Source organism: Anomaloglossus baeobatrachus, chromosome 2, assembly GCF_048569485.1.
Source record: "Anomaloglossus baeobatrachus isolate aAnoBae1 chromosome 2, aAnoBae1.hap1, whole genome shotgun sequence".
NCBI lineage: Eukaryota > Metazoa > Chordata > Amphibia > Anura > Aromobatidae > Anomaloglossus > Anomaloglossus baeobatrachus.
In genome coordinates this window covers 747,836,947-747,852,849 of record NC_134354.1, presented here as the reverse complement: position 1 = coordinate 747,852,849, position 15,903 = coordinate 747,836,947, and the positions used below count along the sequence as shown (strand labels likewise).

Genomic DNA, 15,903 nt, shown 5'->3' with positions numbered 1-15,903 from the left:
GATTTTGAACGTTTTTGCGACGATTTCAAATCGCTCATAGGTGTCACACACAACAACATCGCTAAAGCGGCCGGATGTGCGTCACAAATTCCGTGACCCCAACGAGATTGCTTTAGCGATATCGTAGTGTGTAAAGCGGCCTTAAGACTCCCTACGTGGGAGCAGAGTTGCTTATCTAAGGTGGACATCTCCTGAGCTCTTCTTCAGTCTTGGAGCTCTTCGCTGAGCACATGCACACCATCACTTTAGCGTCATTGGGTGTTTCAGCACCCGGACCCCCAATAATGAAAACATCTGACACGTGAGAAGTTTTCAGAAAGTGCAGTTACTCTTAAACTAAACTATACGGCACCTGTCACATCTACAGGTGGATAGAACAGTTATATGTGTTTGTGACCAGTTCTAACTGACACTATGGAACATTATCTGTGGGATCCACAGAAAGATCCCTAGTGTTTATGGTCTCTAATAGACGACATCTCACAGATAAAGCCATAGATAATAATCTTATCATGAACTTCTTTTTTATGTCTAATGTTTTGACCAGTTTTCTGTATTTTCCATTTACACAATTACCTTTCGCCATTGTCTTCACCGAGTTAGATCTGTTCTTTGAAGCCATCGGTAAGAATGAAAACCCCCCCGGCGTTCCTCCCTTCTCTCCTGTTCTGAAGTTTTTGGTTTACTCCTCTATTGGCCTCTCTATTATCTAGGGCTCCTTCACACACACTATTTTGTAAGCATTTTTTTAAATACTTTAGCAAAAAATGCAAAAAAAAAAAACCCAGTTTATTTTAGAAATATTATTGTGGCTTTTTTATTTTAAGAAATTTAAAATTATGCCCTTTTTTCTGCCATTTTTGAAGTATAGAAAAATTCCTAAAAAATAATAATTTCCAGATCCTACCTTTTGTACGTGCATGTCCCACGTCGGGTGCCTGTGTATGGAGTAGTGGCCGGAGCTGAGCTCGCACCACGTACAGCGGATTGTGACTGTGATATAAAAATAAACCAAACCATATTTGATATTGGCACAACGGCTAAACTACAATCTATGGAAATGTTAAACCATTTACCTCATAAGGAAAACACTGTAACGCCAAAATAATTGAATCACCAGATTTACTTTTTTTTTTTAAATTAATTAATTAATTAATTCATTTTATTTATTTTTTTTTTTAACTGCGTTTTCCTCACCTAAAAATTTAAATTAAAAAGTTGTATATGCCTCGAAACAGTACGGCTAAAACAGTCAGTTCTTCACACAGCACCATTGTTGGAAAAATGACAATGTTGACTGTATCACAAAATGTTTGTTATGTACCTGGACACACACATTATAGGGAGCCTGTCAGGTCCCATATGCGTTCTAATATACAAGCAGGGTGATGTGTGGTCTAGAAACCCCTTCCTACCCATCCCTGTGTTGTAATATTGTGTAAAATGAACTTATAAAAATTTGTTTTATTACTTACGTGTTACCTATGTAAATAGGAGAGGGTCTAGTCGCTTCTCCCCGTGGGTGTGATACTATGGTTTTACATGCGCGACGCCACTGTTACCGGCTAGAAATCCCGCACGTGCGTGCTTCTCATTCGGCAGCCTTCTTAGCCAGGTGCACCTTCCAAATATATCCTCTCCGTTTGGTCTTTGGTTCCGCAGTGTACTTGAGCCAGGTTAGAGGTTCCGGTCATGCGCTGTGTCGGGTGATTGCTTGCTGGCTTTAGACGAGCTCTGCGCATGACCGGAACCTCTAACCTGGCTCAAGTACACTGCGGAACCAAAGACCAAACGGAGAGGATATATTTGGAAGGTGCACCTGGCTAAGAAGGCTGCCGAATGAGAAGCACGCACGTGCGGGATTTCTAGCTGGTAATGGTGACGTCGCTCATGTAAATCCATAGTATCACCCCCACGGGGAGAAGCGACTAGACCCTCTCCTATTTACATAGGGAACACGTAAGTAATAAAACATTTTTTTATACATTCATCTTACACAAAATTATAACACAGGGATGGGTAGGAAGGGGTTTCTAGGCCACACATCACCCTTGCAGGTTAGAACGCATATGGGACTTGTCAGGTTCCCTTTAAAAAAAAAAAAAATATATATTTTTTTTATTTTTAATTTTTTTTTTTTATTTTAGGACACACTTTTTAGCAAGAAATCAATCTTGTTAAAGAGTGTGTTTTTAGTCTAGAGACCGCTTTCTGTGATCAAGGATTCTGTTGACAGAGGGTCATTGTCAATCACTCCTCCTACCGCACACAAATATATGCGATCAGTGCAGAGCGGGAGAGGCAGCGACCTACCCGACTAGCTCACGGACCTTTCTGGTCATGTGATTAATCACATGACCTTGAAGCAATTGTAGGGTCACATAGATTGACTGCAGACGTTCATGACAAACATGGACTGCCCCTTTAATGAGTGTGCTGTGATGCTCTATATTGCTGTATATTTTAGAGAAACCCTAGCAATAGCTCTCTTACTTCTCTATTCTACCCAGGACATTAAAATTACTGATATTAATCCCTCCACGTCTTTACACCGCCAATTTTAATTAATTGGAAAAATGTTTTTCCTATTTGCTGCTGGAGCGTGTGGAAAAAATATTGTGCACGAAAAAAAAAATGAGACATTTTGTAAACGAGAGGATTGCAGGAAAAGATGCCACAAAAAATAAAAGCAAATTCTACAGACTTGGAATATCTGACCTCATTATTTTTTATGACAAATAACTATTGAAAAAGCGACAAAGTGCTGTGTGTGAATCCAGCCATAACCACAAGCCTGAAAACCTCGTTGTGAAATTAGCGGTAGATGAGTGATTTGCACCAGTCCTGGCCCCGCACCCTATAGAAGGCGTCTTACTCGCTATTTGAGGAGACAGTCATCCCACACTTCTGTTCTCGAGGATTTTGGTCGCGGTCACTGGTAAATCAGTGATCAGCGCCTGGGACACTGGATCCACCTTACTCACAGCAGATTATCACATGTGTGTATTGTAAGCGTCCTCACATACAGAGAAAAGAAAGTACACATCTTATATTACAACGGCAGACTTGTGCAAATCATGGCTACACAGTGATGATTGTCTTCTGGGGTTACATAGATCTTTTATTAGCACTGTTTGTATTAATAATATGGTGCGGATTTTGGTATAACTTCACAACATTTTCTTTCTGATCTCCTATTATGCTCTTTCATCGTGTCTTTATACAAATATTATGTAGAGACGAGCCAAAATGCTTAGACACTTGTCAAAGGCTTTCTCACATCACTTCTAGTTTATTCTGTGTAAACCGCTGCTGCAGAACATCTTAGTAAACACCTCAACTGATACAGTTTTTGTTCATAAAACGCATGAAGGTATTGAACATGGATCTCTTCCTTAACTTTTGGAAACTGGGTTCTGCAGGAGCTGAGATCTGTTTTATTAAAGGGAATTTGTCACCAGGTTTTTGCTCCCCCATCTGAGAGCTGCATAATGTAAGGGCAGAGACCCTGATTCCTACAATGTGTCACTTACTGAGCTGTTTGCTGTCATTTTGATAAAATCAATGTTTTCTCTGCTGCAGATCTAGCAGTTATACAGAACTTCAAGTAGAGTTCTAAGGCTGCTTCCTCATAGTATCATAGTTTCATAGTTTTTAAGGTTGAAGGGAGACTCTAAGTCCATCTAGTTCAACCCGTAGCCTAACATGTTGATCCAGAGGAAGGCAAAAAAAACCCCAATGTGGCAAACAAGTTCCAATGGGGAAAAAATTCCTTCCTGACTCCACATCCGGCAATCAGACTAGTTCCCTGGATCAATACCCTGTCATAAAATCTAATATACATAACTGGTAATATTAAATTTTTCAAGAAAGGCGTCCAGGCTCTGCTTAAATGTTAGTAGTGAATCACTCATTACAACATCATGCGGCAGAGAGCTCCATAGTCTCACTGCTCGTACAGTAAAGAATCCTCGTCTGTGATTATGATTAAACCTTCTTTCCTCAAGACGTAGCGGATGCCCCCGTGTTCCAGTCGCAGGCCTAGGTGTAAAGAGATCTTTGGAAAGGTCTCTGTACTGTCCCCTCATATGTTTATACATTGTGATTTAGATCCCCCCTAATCCTTTGTTTTTCCAAACTAAATAACCCCAAGTTTAATAACCTGTCTTGGTATTGCAGCCCACCCATTCCTCTAATAATCTTGGTTGCTCTTCTATCTACCTGTAAGATTATGCTATTTATAACCTTCTATACTTTTGCTATCAAGAAAAGCATCCATTCCTCTCTTAAATTCATTCAGTGAGTTGGCCATCACCACTTCCTCAGGAAGAGAGTTCCAGAGCCTCACTGCTCTTACCGTGAGGAACCCTCTTCTATGCTGATGTAGGAATTTTCTCATCTCCAATCGTAGAGAATGCCCCCTTGTTCTTGTCATAGTCCTTGGTACAAACAGATCATGGGAGGGATCTCTATATGGCCCTCTGATATATTTGTACATATTTATTAGGTCTCCCCTAAGTCTTCTCTTTTCTAGAGTAAATAGACCTAATTTTGATAACTTTTCCGTGTATTGTAATGCACCCACTCCATTTATTATTTTAGTAGCCCGCCTCTGAACCCTTTCAAGTTCAGTCACATCCGGCTCTAAAACCTATGCAACGGATGCGGCGACAAAATCGCATCCTTTGCATAAGTTTTTGACATGCGGCCCGTCCGTTTTTTGCCGCTTGAGGCAGGCTACTGAGCATGCGCAATGGAAAAAACCACATGCGGCGACCGGATGCGGTGTTTGCCGCAGGACGCCGCATGCGGTGCCCATAGGCATGCATTGCAAATCGCACCGCATTGGCCGGATGTGGCGCGATGCGTTTTTTTTTGCCGGACCAAAAAACGTGCCAGGCAACGTTCCATCCGGCCGCCGCATCAGCTAAATCTGCCACATGCGGCAAAAACCGGACCGAACGCAAGCCCATGCCGCACAATCCGGCACTAATGAAAGTCTATGCAAAAAAAACGCAACCGGCGGCAAAAAAAACCAAACGGTTGCGGTTTTTCTGCAAAGCGCCGGATTGTGCTGCACAGGAAAAAACGGATGTGTGTAAGCAGCCTAAGGCCTCGGTTCCACTTGCACACAGCTTCCGATGTGAGAGCATTGGAAGCGATATACTAATGAGAAGAAAAAAAACTTTTCAGCTCACCCGTATATGTGCTTTCCAGATTCCAACTGGATGCTCGCAGTCCACCGTACAGGCAGGTCCGTAATACAAGATCAAATAGAAAAAAGAAGGGGGTTGGGACTCAGCACCAATTCCAAAAAATAAAATCAGAAACTTTATTTGGTTATTTTAAAAATTCATATTACAAAAGGTTCCATGAAAAACGTCCTAAGGCTCTGTGCGCACTAGAAAAGTGATTTTTCTCAAGAAAATTTCTTGAGAAACTTCTGGGAGTTGAAGATTTCCGCACCTGCGGGAAAAACACATGCGGATTTGCCGCGAATTTACCGCGGTTTTACCGCGGATTTACCGCAGGTTGGTCCCTGCGATTTTGCAATAAATAATATAGATAATCGATAGACAGATAATGGATAGAGTGAAAGATGGATAGATGAATAGATAGATAGGCCTGTTTCACACGTCAGTGATTCTGGTACGTTTGTGCTTTTTTTTAAACGTACCACAATCACTGACATACGCAGACCCATTATAATGAATGCTCACACGTCAGTGATTTTTCACTGCACGTGTCTCCGTGCGGCGTACCCGCGTGTGCGTGATTGCCGCACGGAGACATGTCCATTTTTTTCTGGCATCACTGATGTCCCACGGACCACGCAGTGGTGTGATCCGTGAAACACATGCCAGAAAAAAACATGCTTTTAAAATAAAAAACATTTTTACTCACCCGGCTTTAGCGGCGCTCTCTGCAGCCCGTGCAGTCTGCTGCTTCTGAACCGACTCATTACTGTCGCGCATATTCATGATGCACGACACAGCCGACCCGGAAGCAGCTGCTGCGGGGGTCAGCGCCGGCCGGATGCTGCACCGCGGGAGCGATCAGCACCATGGACAGCGGGAGCGGGCACAGGTGAGTTGATTTCTAAGTGCAATCACGGGCCACGGAGAACGGAGCCCGGATTGCACTTAGACAACCTACGTGTGCCGTAATTGACGGCACACGGAGGGACATGTGCGTGTTTTACACGCCAGTGAAAAACGTCAGTGTTTTTCACTGACGTGTGAAACGGGCCATAGATAGATAGATAGATAGATAGATGAGAAAGACCTATATAATGTCCCACCTCCCTGCATTTTCTAAGCTGGCACTCTTTAGTGACTTTCATGTGGCACTAAAGGGTGCTTAGCCTTGTATTTAGCCATAAAATAAATAAATAATTAAAAAAAAAACGACGTGAGGTCCCCACATCTTTTGTAGCCAGCTAGGATAAAGCAGACGGCTGCAGCCTTCAAACCACAGCTGGCAGCTTCACCTTAGCTGGTAATCCAAAATAGAGGGCACCCCACGCTGTTATTTTACATTAAATAAATAATTTAAAACAAAAAACGTGGGGTCCCCCCCAAATTGGATCACCAGCCAAGGTAAAGCAGACAGCTGTGGTCTGGTATTCTCAGACTAGGGAGGTCCACTGTTATTGGACACTCCCCAGCCTAAAAATAGCAGGCCGCAGCCGCCCCAGAAGTGGCGCATACATTAGACGTGCCAATCCTGGCGCTTCGCCCCAGCTCATCCCGCGCCCTGGTGTGTTGGCAAACGAGGTAATATATGGGGTTGATGCCAGATGTGTAATGTCACCTGGCATCAAGCCCTGGGGTTGGTGAGGTCAGGCGTCTATCAGATACCCGACATCACCAACCCAGTCAGTAAGAAATAAAAAATAGACAACAAAAAAAGTTTTATTTGAAAAAACACTCCCCAAAACATTCCCTCTTTAACCAATTTATTGAAAAGAGCACAATCAATTCCACGTCCGGCGTAATCCAATAAGGGGGGGCACGGCGATCCATACCATAGTCGCTGTCCCAGTCAATGAAGAACAGAATGTTCCCCATTGGCAGGGAGAGCAGTGCAGTGACCTGAGCTAACATCAATAGGCCAGCCCAGGTCACTGCAGGGGATGACGAGCGCTGCCATCAGGAGCATAGATGAGATCATTACCTTCTGTGATCATCTCCTGTACTGCTGACGTCAGCGCTGTCACTGACTTCTATGCCCGCCGCGTTGTCAGAAGTATCGCGAGAGCCTGTGACGTCACCGCTAGTGACAGTCTCGGGCCGCTCGCGAGACGGGCATAGACAGCAGTGACCGCGGTGACGTCAGGAGGCAGGAGATCGTCACAGCAGGTAATGATCTCACCTCCTGACAGCAGCGATCGTCATCCCCGCGGCTCCCAGCACTGCAGCGTGACAGGCTGCTGACACTGCGGGCAGACACTGACACCCTGCAGTGCAGGCAGCCGCGGGGCTGGAGCAGGACACAGACTGCACGGGCACCTGGAGGTCGCACGGAAGCGCTTCTGTGCGGCGTCCAGGCAGTGTGACGTCTGTGTTTACTCTGCTCCGCTTCCTCTTCCTGGCATAATGACATCGCTTCCTGCAAAACCGCAGGCAGCGATGAGCATTACCGCAGGTAAATCGCGGCTATACCGTGGGTATACCGCACATCATTTGCTACCTGCGGTATACCCCCGGAATTTCGCGATTACATTACAGTGAATGGAGTGAAATTCCGGGGGTATACCGCAGGTACCTGCGGAAAATAATGGACATGCTCATTTTCTCAAGAAAGTTTCTCGAGAAAATTTTCTCAAGGAAATTTCTTGAGAAAAATCCGCACAAGTGCGCACAGCTAATTTTTTTTCTCATAGGATTTGCTGGGAAATGTCTGCACAAAGATTGCAGACATTTCTCAAGAAATTTCCGCAGCAAATCCGCGGGTAAATCCGCGGGCAAAACGGCCTAGTGCGCACAGAGCCTAAGCCCTATGACGTTTTTCATGGAACCTTTTGTAATATCAATTTTTAAAATAACCAAATGAAGTTTCTGATTTTATTTTTTGGAGTTGGTGCTGAGTCCCAACCCCCTATTTTTTCCATTTGATATACTAATGACCCTCTGCTGCGAGCATCAGCCGAGGGTCATGCGACTGTGATCCAATCTTGTAATCGGATCACAGGTGCGGAAGAGAGGGAAGGGAGCACTTTCTCTCCATCTCTGCAGCCTGTCTCTGCGTATATCGCACTGTGGTCGGATGACATGTGAGTGCAGTGCGATTTTTCACACGCTCCCATAGACTTGTATGGGTTCGTGTGAGCCGAGACTCGCAGACAATCATAGCATGCTGTGATTATTTCCTCATGCCAATATGGCATGAATCAATCGCAGATGGACACTGCCCCATAGTTTTGCTCTGGTGCGAGTGCAATTCAATGTTTTATCAAATTGCGCTTGACTATGCAAAACACAAGTGGAACCGAGGCCAACTGATAATCTACTGTTGATTAACAGTGATATTATCAAAACTACACTTTGCAGCCCAGTAAGTGACACATCACTGGAATCAGGATCTCTGCCCCTACATTATGCTGCTCTCAGATTAGGTGGCAAAAACCTGGTGAGAGTCCCTTTTAAGAGTAATACACTCCATCTAATAGTGATCACTCCGCTGGTCATGAGGGCCTCCATAAGAGCCATAGACATTCAATGGAGCTGCTCCACACTAACGCATCCTTACTGGTATTGCTTAGTGAGCAGGTGCAGGGGCCCTTGGACCTCTATTCTAGTGATTCCAGCAGTGGGAATGTCACACATAATACATTTATCAGCTAGCCAAGTGCCATTAGCAAGAAAACCCCTTTAAGAATTTTAAGTAGATTGCACCCAGGCTAAAAGTTACCCTTCATCGATAACATATTGATGGCTGGAGTCTGACCGGAGGAACCCGCACAATCTATTATTACAGCTCTGCAGAGACCGTGCTTGTAAACCTCCTCTCCTTCTCTATAGGACTGCAGGGGGCAGAATAGAGCGCTTTCCAACAGTCCCATAGAGAATAAATGGGGCGGCAGTGCTGCTATAGTGCTCTGCAGCATCCAGTCCACTCCTCCATGGCAGGAAGGTCTTCTATTCTGCGGCCGACGTCCACAGAACTTTGCTTGAGTTTGTCTCTTCATTTTTGCTCGACAGTGATTTTTCCTTATTCAGATGTTTTAGCCTCATTTATAACTTGTGGGGGCTTTTCTGGAAATGTCGCAATGTTTTCACTCAGTTTTACTCCGGTACTCTAGCAGAGTACGAAATCTGTCTACATTTATTTTTGCACCTTTTGAAGATGAACACATAAGATTTTAGAGGATCGCTAGTAATGAGTGAGCACTCCCATGCGCGGGTGCTCTTCACTCATGACAAGCAGTTGGATGCTCAGATGGGCTCGACTCGTGTACCTGAGTGTAATGAAAATCAATGGGGAACTTAAGCATTTTCCTGGCAATCTTCCAGGAAAATACTCGTGTTCCCCTTTGAGTTCCATTATATTCTGGTACACGAGTAACGACCATCTGAGCATCCAACTGCTTGTCATGAGTGCAGAGCACCCGCGCATGGGAGTGCTCACTCAACACTAGTAATTAGACTTTTTGCTCTATAGAAGCGCTAAGGCTAAGTTCACATTTATGTTGTTTTGTATCAGTCACAATGCATCGCCTTGAGGAATTACGGTATCCTGCAAAATATTTTGCAGAAATCCGTTTTTCCCTCATAGACTTCTATTAGGGACGCATTGTGACTGATGACCCTGCGTTGCATCTGCCGCGTGACAATGAGTCGTTTACTGACTGACCATCAGTCGGGAGCAACGCTGAATGTAATGTTTTTTGTGTGCGGCGGATCGGTTTTTTACTCTGAGCATCCGCACAGTAAAAAAACATGATTGACTGAAAATTCAGTTCCAGCGGCCGGAATGATCAGCTGATTGCCCGGGCGCCGGCTTCTGAGAACGATCAGCTGATCACCCGGCAGCTGGCTTTTGTGAACAATGATCATTCACAATAGCCAGCTGCCGAGCGATCAGCTGATCATTCACAATAGCCAGCTGCCGAGCGATCAGCTGATCATTCACAATAGCCAGCTGCCGAGCAATCAGCTGATAACTCACAATAGCCAGCTGCCGAGCAATCGGCTGATCATTCACAATAGCCAGCTGCCGAGCGATCAGCTGATCATTCACAATAGCCAGCCGCTGGATGATCAGCTGATCATTCACAATAGCCAGCCGCCGGATGATCAGCTGATCATTCACAATAGCCAGCCGCTGGATGATCAGCTGATCATTCACAATAGCCAGCCGCCGGATGATCAGCTGATCATTCACAATAGCCAGCCGCTGGATGATCAGCTGATCATTCACAATAGCCAGCCGCTGGATGATCAGCTGATCATTCACAATAGCCAGCCGCCGGATGATCAGCTGATCATTCACAATAGCCAGCCGCTGGATGATCAGCTGATCGTTCACAATAGCCAGCCGCTGGATGATCAGCTGATCGTTCACAATAGCCAGCCGCCGGATGATCAGCTGATCATTCACAATAGCCAGCCGCTGGATGATCAGCTGATCATTCACAATAGCCAGCTGCTGGATGATCAGCTGATCGTTCACAATAGCCAGCCGCCGGATGATCAGCTGATCATTCACAATAGCCAGCCGCTGGATGATCAGCTGATCATTCACAATAGCCAGCTGCCGAGCAATCAGCTGATCATTCACAATAGCCAGCCGCCGGATGATCAGCTGATCATTCACAATAGCCAGCCGCCGGATGATCAGCTGATCATTCACAATAGCCAGCTGCCGAGCAATCAGCTGATCATTCACAATAGCCAGCCGCTGGATGATCAGCTGATCATTCACAATAGCCAGCCGCTGGATGATCAGCTGATCGTTCACAATAGCCAGCCGCCGGATGATCAGCTGATCATTCACAATAGCCAGCCGCTGGATGATCAGCTGATCATTCACAATAGCCAGCCGCTGGATGATCAGCTGATCGTTCACAATAGCCAGCCGCCGGATGATCAGCTGATCATTCACAATAGCCAGCCGCTGGATGATCAGCTGATCATTCACAATAGCCAGCCGCTGGATGATCAGCTGATCATTCACAATAGCCAGCCGCTGGATGATCAGCTGATCATTCACAATAGCCAGCCGCCGGATGATCAGCTGATCATTCACAATAGCCAGCCGCCGGATGATCAGCTGATCATTCACAATAGCCAGCCGCTGGATGATCAGCTGATCATTCACAATAGCCAGCCGCTGGATGATCAGCTGATCATTCACAATAGCCAGCCGCTGGATGATCAGCTGATCATTCACAATAGCCAGCCGCTGGATGATCAGCTGATCATTCACAATAGCCAGCCGCCGGATGATCAGCTGATCATTCACAAAAGCCAGCCGCCGGTAAAACATTAAAGAAAAAAAAAAACAACGGATCATTTTTTGTAGCATCAGTCACACAGTTGTGCCACTATCTGCAACGCATCTATTGCATCAGTCTCACAACGGATTGTGACTGATGCAAAACAATGGAAGTGTAAACCTACCCTAAGAAAGATAATAGTCAAGAAAAAAAGAGCATATTTGAAGAGTTTGGTGCAAAAACACTGAAGTCACTTGATAAAAAAAACTAGAAACCCCCCCCAACACCCCCCCAAAAAAACCCCCTAGAACTGATGAATTGGGGCATCGTATTATTCCATATTATGTTATAGAACTATCATATAATCCCACCCCGCCACACACACTGCATTATACATCATAAAAAAGGAGGAAGATGAACATTAAAACCAATCAGCAAAATGTGGAACTCACAAAAGCTGAAAAAATTACAATACAATACATTTTTAAAATACAGGAACGTGCATCAGATATCTTTTACAAGCAAGACAAATACACAGCCAGACAAAAAAAGTGCAGTGCTGATCCGGTTTGACTTCTGTGTTATATTATGTAATATGTCCCTGTATTACTAAGTGAACTTTAAAAAAAACATCCGGTTAAAGCCTCGTTGGTGCTGGGAGCTGTGGGACAAGGTTTCATCGCATCGGCACTGTCTGCTACTTTGTAGGGTCAGATTTACTCCCAGATCTGCCTTGACATGCATTTCCACATTATAGTAATTGGGGGACAAATGTAAAACGTTACAAATTTGACCAAACATAAACTATTAGGATATTTCGGAAAACCGCAACATTACGTAAAGAGGTTTTGTGGTGCGTCTCCATTGTGTGGGGTCGTATGGTCATCGGGACCGCACATCTCCGGACACCGGAATACACTGTGTCCGATAATCCGGTTATAGAAAAGAAAAAAAAAAATCATACTTTGATATTTAAAAACAAATACCAATTCTGCATCTTCTTTTCTCCCAATTCTGCATTGTTCCCTTCCTCTGTCACTCCTGGATGTATAAGACGTTGACAGCTGACAGAGCTGCTTTAAGGCAGAATTATCTCTGCGCTGCATGTGGAGAATTGACCAGAATGCTTATCAGTACCTAAAATTGTATCCTCGATCTATCATTCATCTATCTTTCCTCCAATTATAATCTGCCTTTGATCTCTGCTTCTGTGAGTGTAGGCAGTGCTCAGCATAAATGAGTACACCCCTTTTGAAAAGAAAGATTCTCATCAATATCTCACTGAACAGAAGAACAATTTCCAACATTTTCAAAAGACTGAATTTCATAGAACATTTTTTTTTAACCCCTACCATGATAGTAGGGGTAATAATATAATTTTCATTGCAAAATCTCAGGTTTTACTCAGATCAGTTGATGCAAAATTGAATACACCCCACAGCAAAAACTACTGCATCTAGTATCTTGTAGGACCTCCATAATTTTTAAGGGTCAGCGCCTAGTATTCTAGCCTTGCAGTGAACAATTGGTCACATATTGCAACCTATGTGTCACAATGACTTTGGGATAGTGGGGAACCGTGGCTCCTAAGCTGTCCTTCAAGGTAGGGGACCCTACATTATCCCTTACCTCAGGGATACTCCTAATGGTTGAAATGCCTGAGTCTCCTTCCTGGCCCTGCGCCTTACCAGTCCTGATCTGAATCCTCCTCCCCAGTCAGGGATGGGACAGGAGTGTGCTGAAACCACAGATAAAGACAGAAAAGGGGAGAAGAAACAAACCTCTGTCAAACCGCGCACAGGAAATGACCATAAAAGATTCAGGAGGAACACAAAAGCAGGAAGGAAGTACAAAACAACAGGGGTAAAGTCCACAACTGCACCCAGCAAAAAGCAGCACTAAACCAAACTTTCACCAGAGAGTCTGGGATACCACAACTCACAGACCAACATAGAATGACTTCTAACTGGCCTAGGTAGACTGATTCCACCAGCATAAATAGGATGGAAGCAGATGTTCTAGATCTCCCCACAACATGTGATTAAGGGAGCAAGCAGACCATCATATATTAACTCTTGCTAGCCTGGTATTGAATCAACACACAGCAGGTCGATGCCCAAGTCTTCCTGTGTTGATCCTAGACACTAGAGAAACCATTGGGCGGAGTGTCAGAATCTGCAGTCTCAACAGAGTCCAATGCCACCATGACACTCGGCGAAGTCTGTGCAAAACTCCGTCTGACAATTTGTTTTTGTTTTTTTCATTCTTCAAGAACACTTTACTGGATGGAGAGTGAAGACAACTTGTTTCTTCAGAATCCTCCATAGGTTTTCAGTTGGGTTTAGATGAGGAGACACTTGGCCACTGAATCACTTTCACCCTGTTCTTCCTGAGAAATGTAACGGATGTGTGTTTTCAATTAGTGTAATGTTGGAAAAGTGCACGTCTACCCAGGACATGGAGTGATGGGAGCCTCTTCTCTGTTTAGAGCGGTACATCTATGAATTCATGATGCCATTAATAATATGTAGCCCCCGACACCAGCAGCTTTCATACAGACTCACATATTGACACAGCAGAACCAGGTTGACACCTGAATGTTTTCTTTGTGCCCTCACCTTTGCGATGCCATACACTTTGAAGCCATCTGTTCCAAAAACATTTATCTTGGTCTCATCACTCTTAGGGGTACTTTGCACGTTGCGACATCGCTACTGCGATGTCGTCGGGGGCAAATTGAAAGTGACGTACATCCGGCGCCTGTAACGACGTCGCAATGTGTAAAGCCTAGATGCACCGATAAATGATCGCAAAAGCGTTGTAAATCGGTGATCTGTGTAGCGTCGGACATTTTCATAATGTCGCACCAATAGGAGATATGATGTTGTTCCTCGTTCCTGCGGCAGAACACATCGCTGTGTGTGAAGCCGCAGGAGCGAGGAACTTCTCCTTACCTGCCTCCACCGGCTATGCGGAAGGAAGGAGGTGGGCGGGATGTTTACGTCCCGCTCATCTCCGCCCCTCCGCTTCTATTGGCCGCCTGACGTGTGATGTCGCTGTGACGCCGCACAACCCGCCCCCTTAGAAAGGAGGGCAGGTAAGTGCGTGTGAAGCTTGCCGTAGCGATAATGTTCGCTACGGCAGCTATCACAAGATATCGCATGTGCAACAGGGGCGGGTACTATCGCGCTCGGCATCGCTAGCATCGGCTACCGATGTCGCAGTGTGCAAAATACCCCTTACAGTGAAACATGGGGCTGGACAAGAGCTGCTGGTGTCGGGACCACATATCATTAATGGTATCATGGATTTACAGATGTACTGCTCTATATTGAAGAGAAGATGCTCCATGCCCTTCGTAGACGTGCACTTCAAGAACAACCTCGTTTAGAGCCTGGATGATGGATGGAGAGTGATGGCAACTTGTGTCTTCAGAATTTCCCATAGGTGTTTCGGTTGGGTTTAGATCAGGAAAAACTTGGCCACTGATCACATTCACCATGTTATTCTTCAAAATTACAGCACGTGTGTTTTGGATCATTGTCATGTTGCAATATCTTGCCAACTTGTTCATTCATCGCCTAGAAGACTTGGTGCTGTCCTTTCCTAAAAAAATAATGGCAGTCAAACAAAATTCTAGATGTAGTAGTTTTTTATGTGGGGTGTACTCATTTTTCCATCAACGAATTTGAGTTAAACTAATGATATTGTAATCAAAGTTATTATGTTACTTTCATGTCGTGGGTTTAAAAACTGTTCTATGAAGCTCAGTCCTGTCAAAATTTTAGAAATTGTTCCTGTGTTCATTGAGATATTGATTAAAATGTTACTCTTAAAATGGGGTGTACTCATTTATGCTGAGCACTGTATACACACACATATATTTACTCTAAATGTATATCTGCTTTATCACCAGAGTCAGGTCTGTCCATTTTTGATTGATCCGTCTTCTCAAGCCACAGAATGGTTGAAGGCACATTTGAAGGAGTCTCGTCTGGAGGTCATTAATCAGCAGGTAATCCCGGATGGATGGAGACGTCCCTGTGATCAAATCCTTGTCTGGTTTTGCACTCTGTAAATGGCAGCCTATGTGTTTTGTATAGAATCCAGACGTTTTTGGTGCTGCAGATACTTTGCGTATGAAGCCTCGGCCCCTTCTCACTGTGGTGTAAATGTTTGGGGCCGGTACCTGTGTATTAAGGGTATGTGCGCACCCTGAGTTTTTGGTGTAGAAATTTTAGGTACCAAAAAAACGCACCTTGTGGCAGAAAAATGCACAAAAAAAACCTCATGCTTGAGGAAGTGGGTAGTTTCCGTGCATTTTTTGGTGCATTTTTATGACATGCGGTTTTTGGTGACATCAATGGCTTGGAAAGGCAAAACAACGCACCAACAATTCACATGCTGCAGATTTTTTCGGCACCCAATACTTCAAGGAAAAAAGATGCAACATGCGAACAGCA

At 44.6% G+C, this 15,903-nt stretch overlaps 1 protein-coding gene across 3 annotated transcripts in view; it reads left to right on the top strand.

Moving 5' to 3' along the window:
* DYNC2H1 (dynein cytoplasmic 2 heavy chain 1) overlaps nt 1-15,903 on the top strand; it is an 852,364-nt gene that overhangs the window by 469,916 nt on the left and 366,545 nt on the right. For all 3 annotated transcript variants that reach the window (XM_075337457.1, XM_075337458.1, XM_075337455.1), the window contains exon 64: nt 15,357-15,455. In XM_075337457.1, the coding sequence (XP_075193572.1) occupies nt 15,357-15,455 (99 nt within the window). The remainder of the gene's footprint in view (nt 1-15,356; nt 15,456-15,903) is intronic.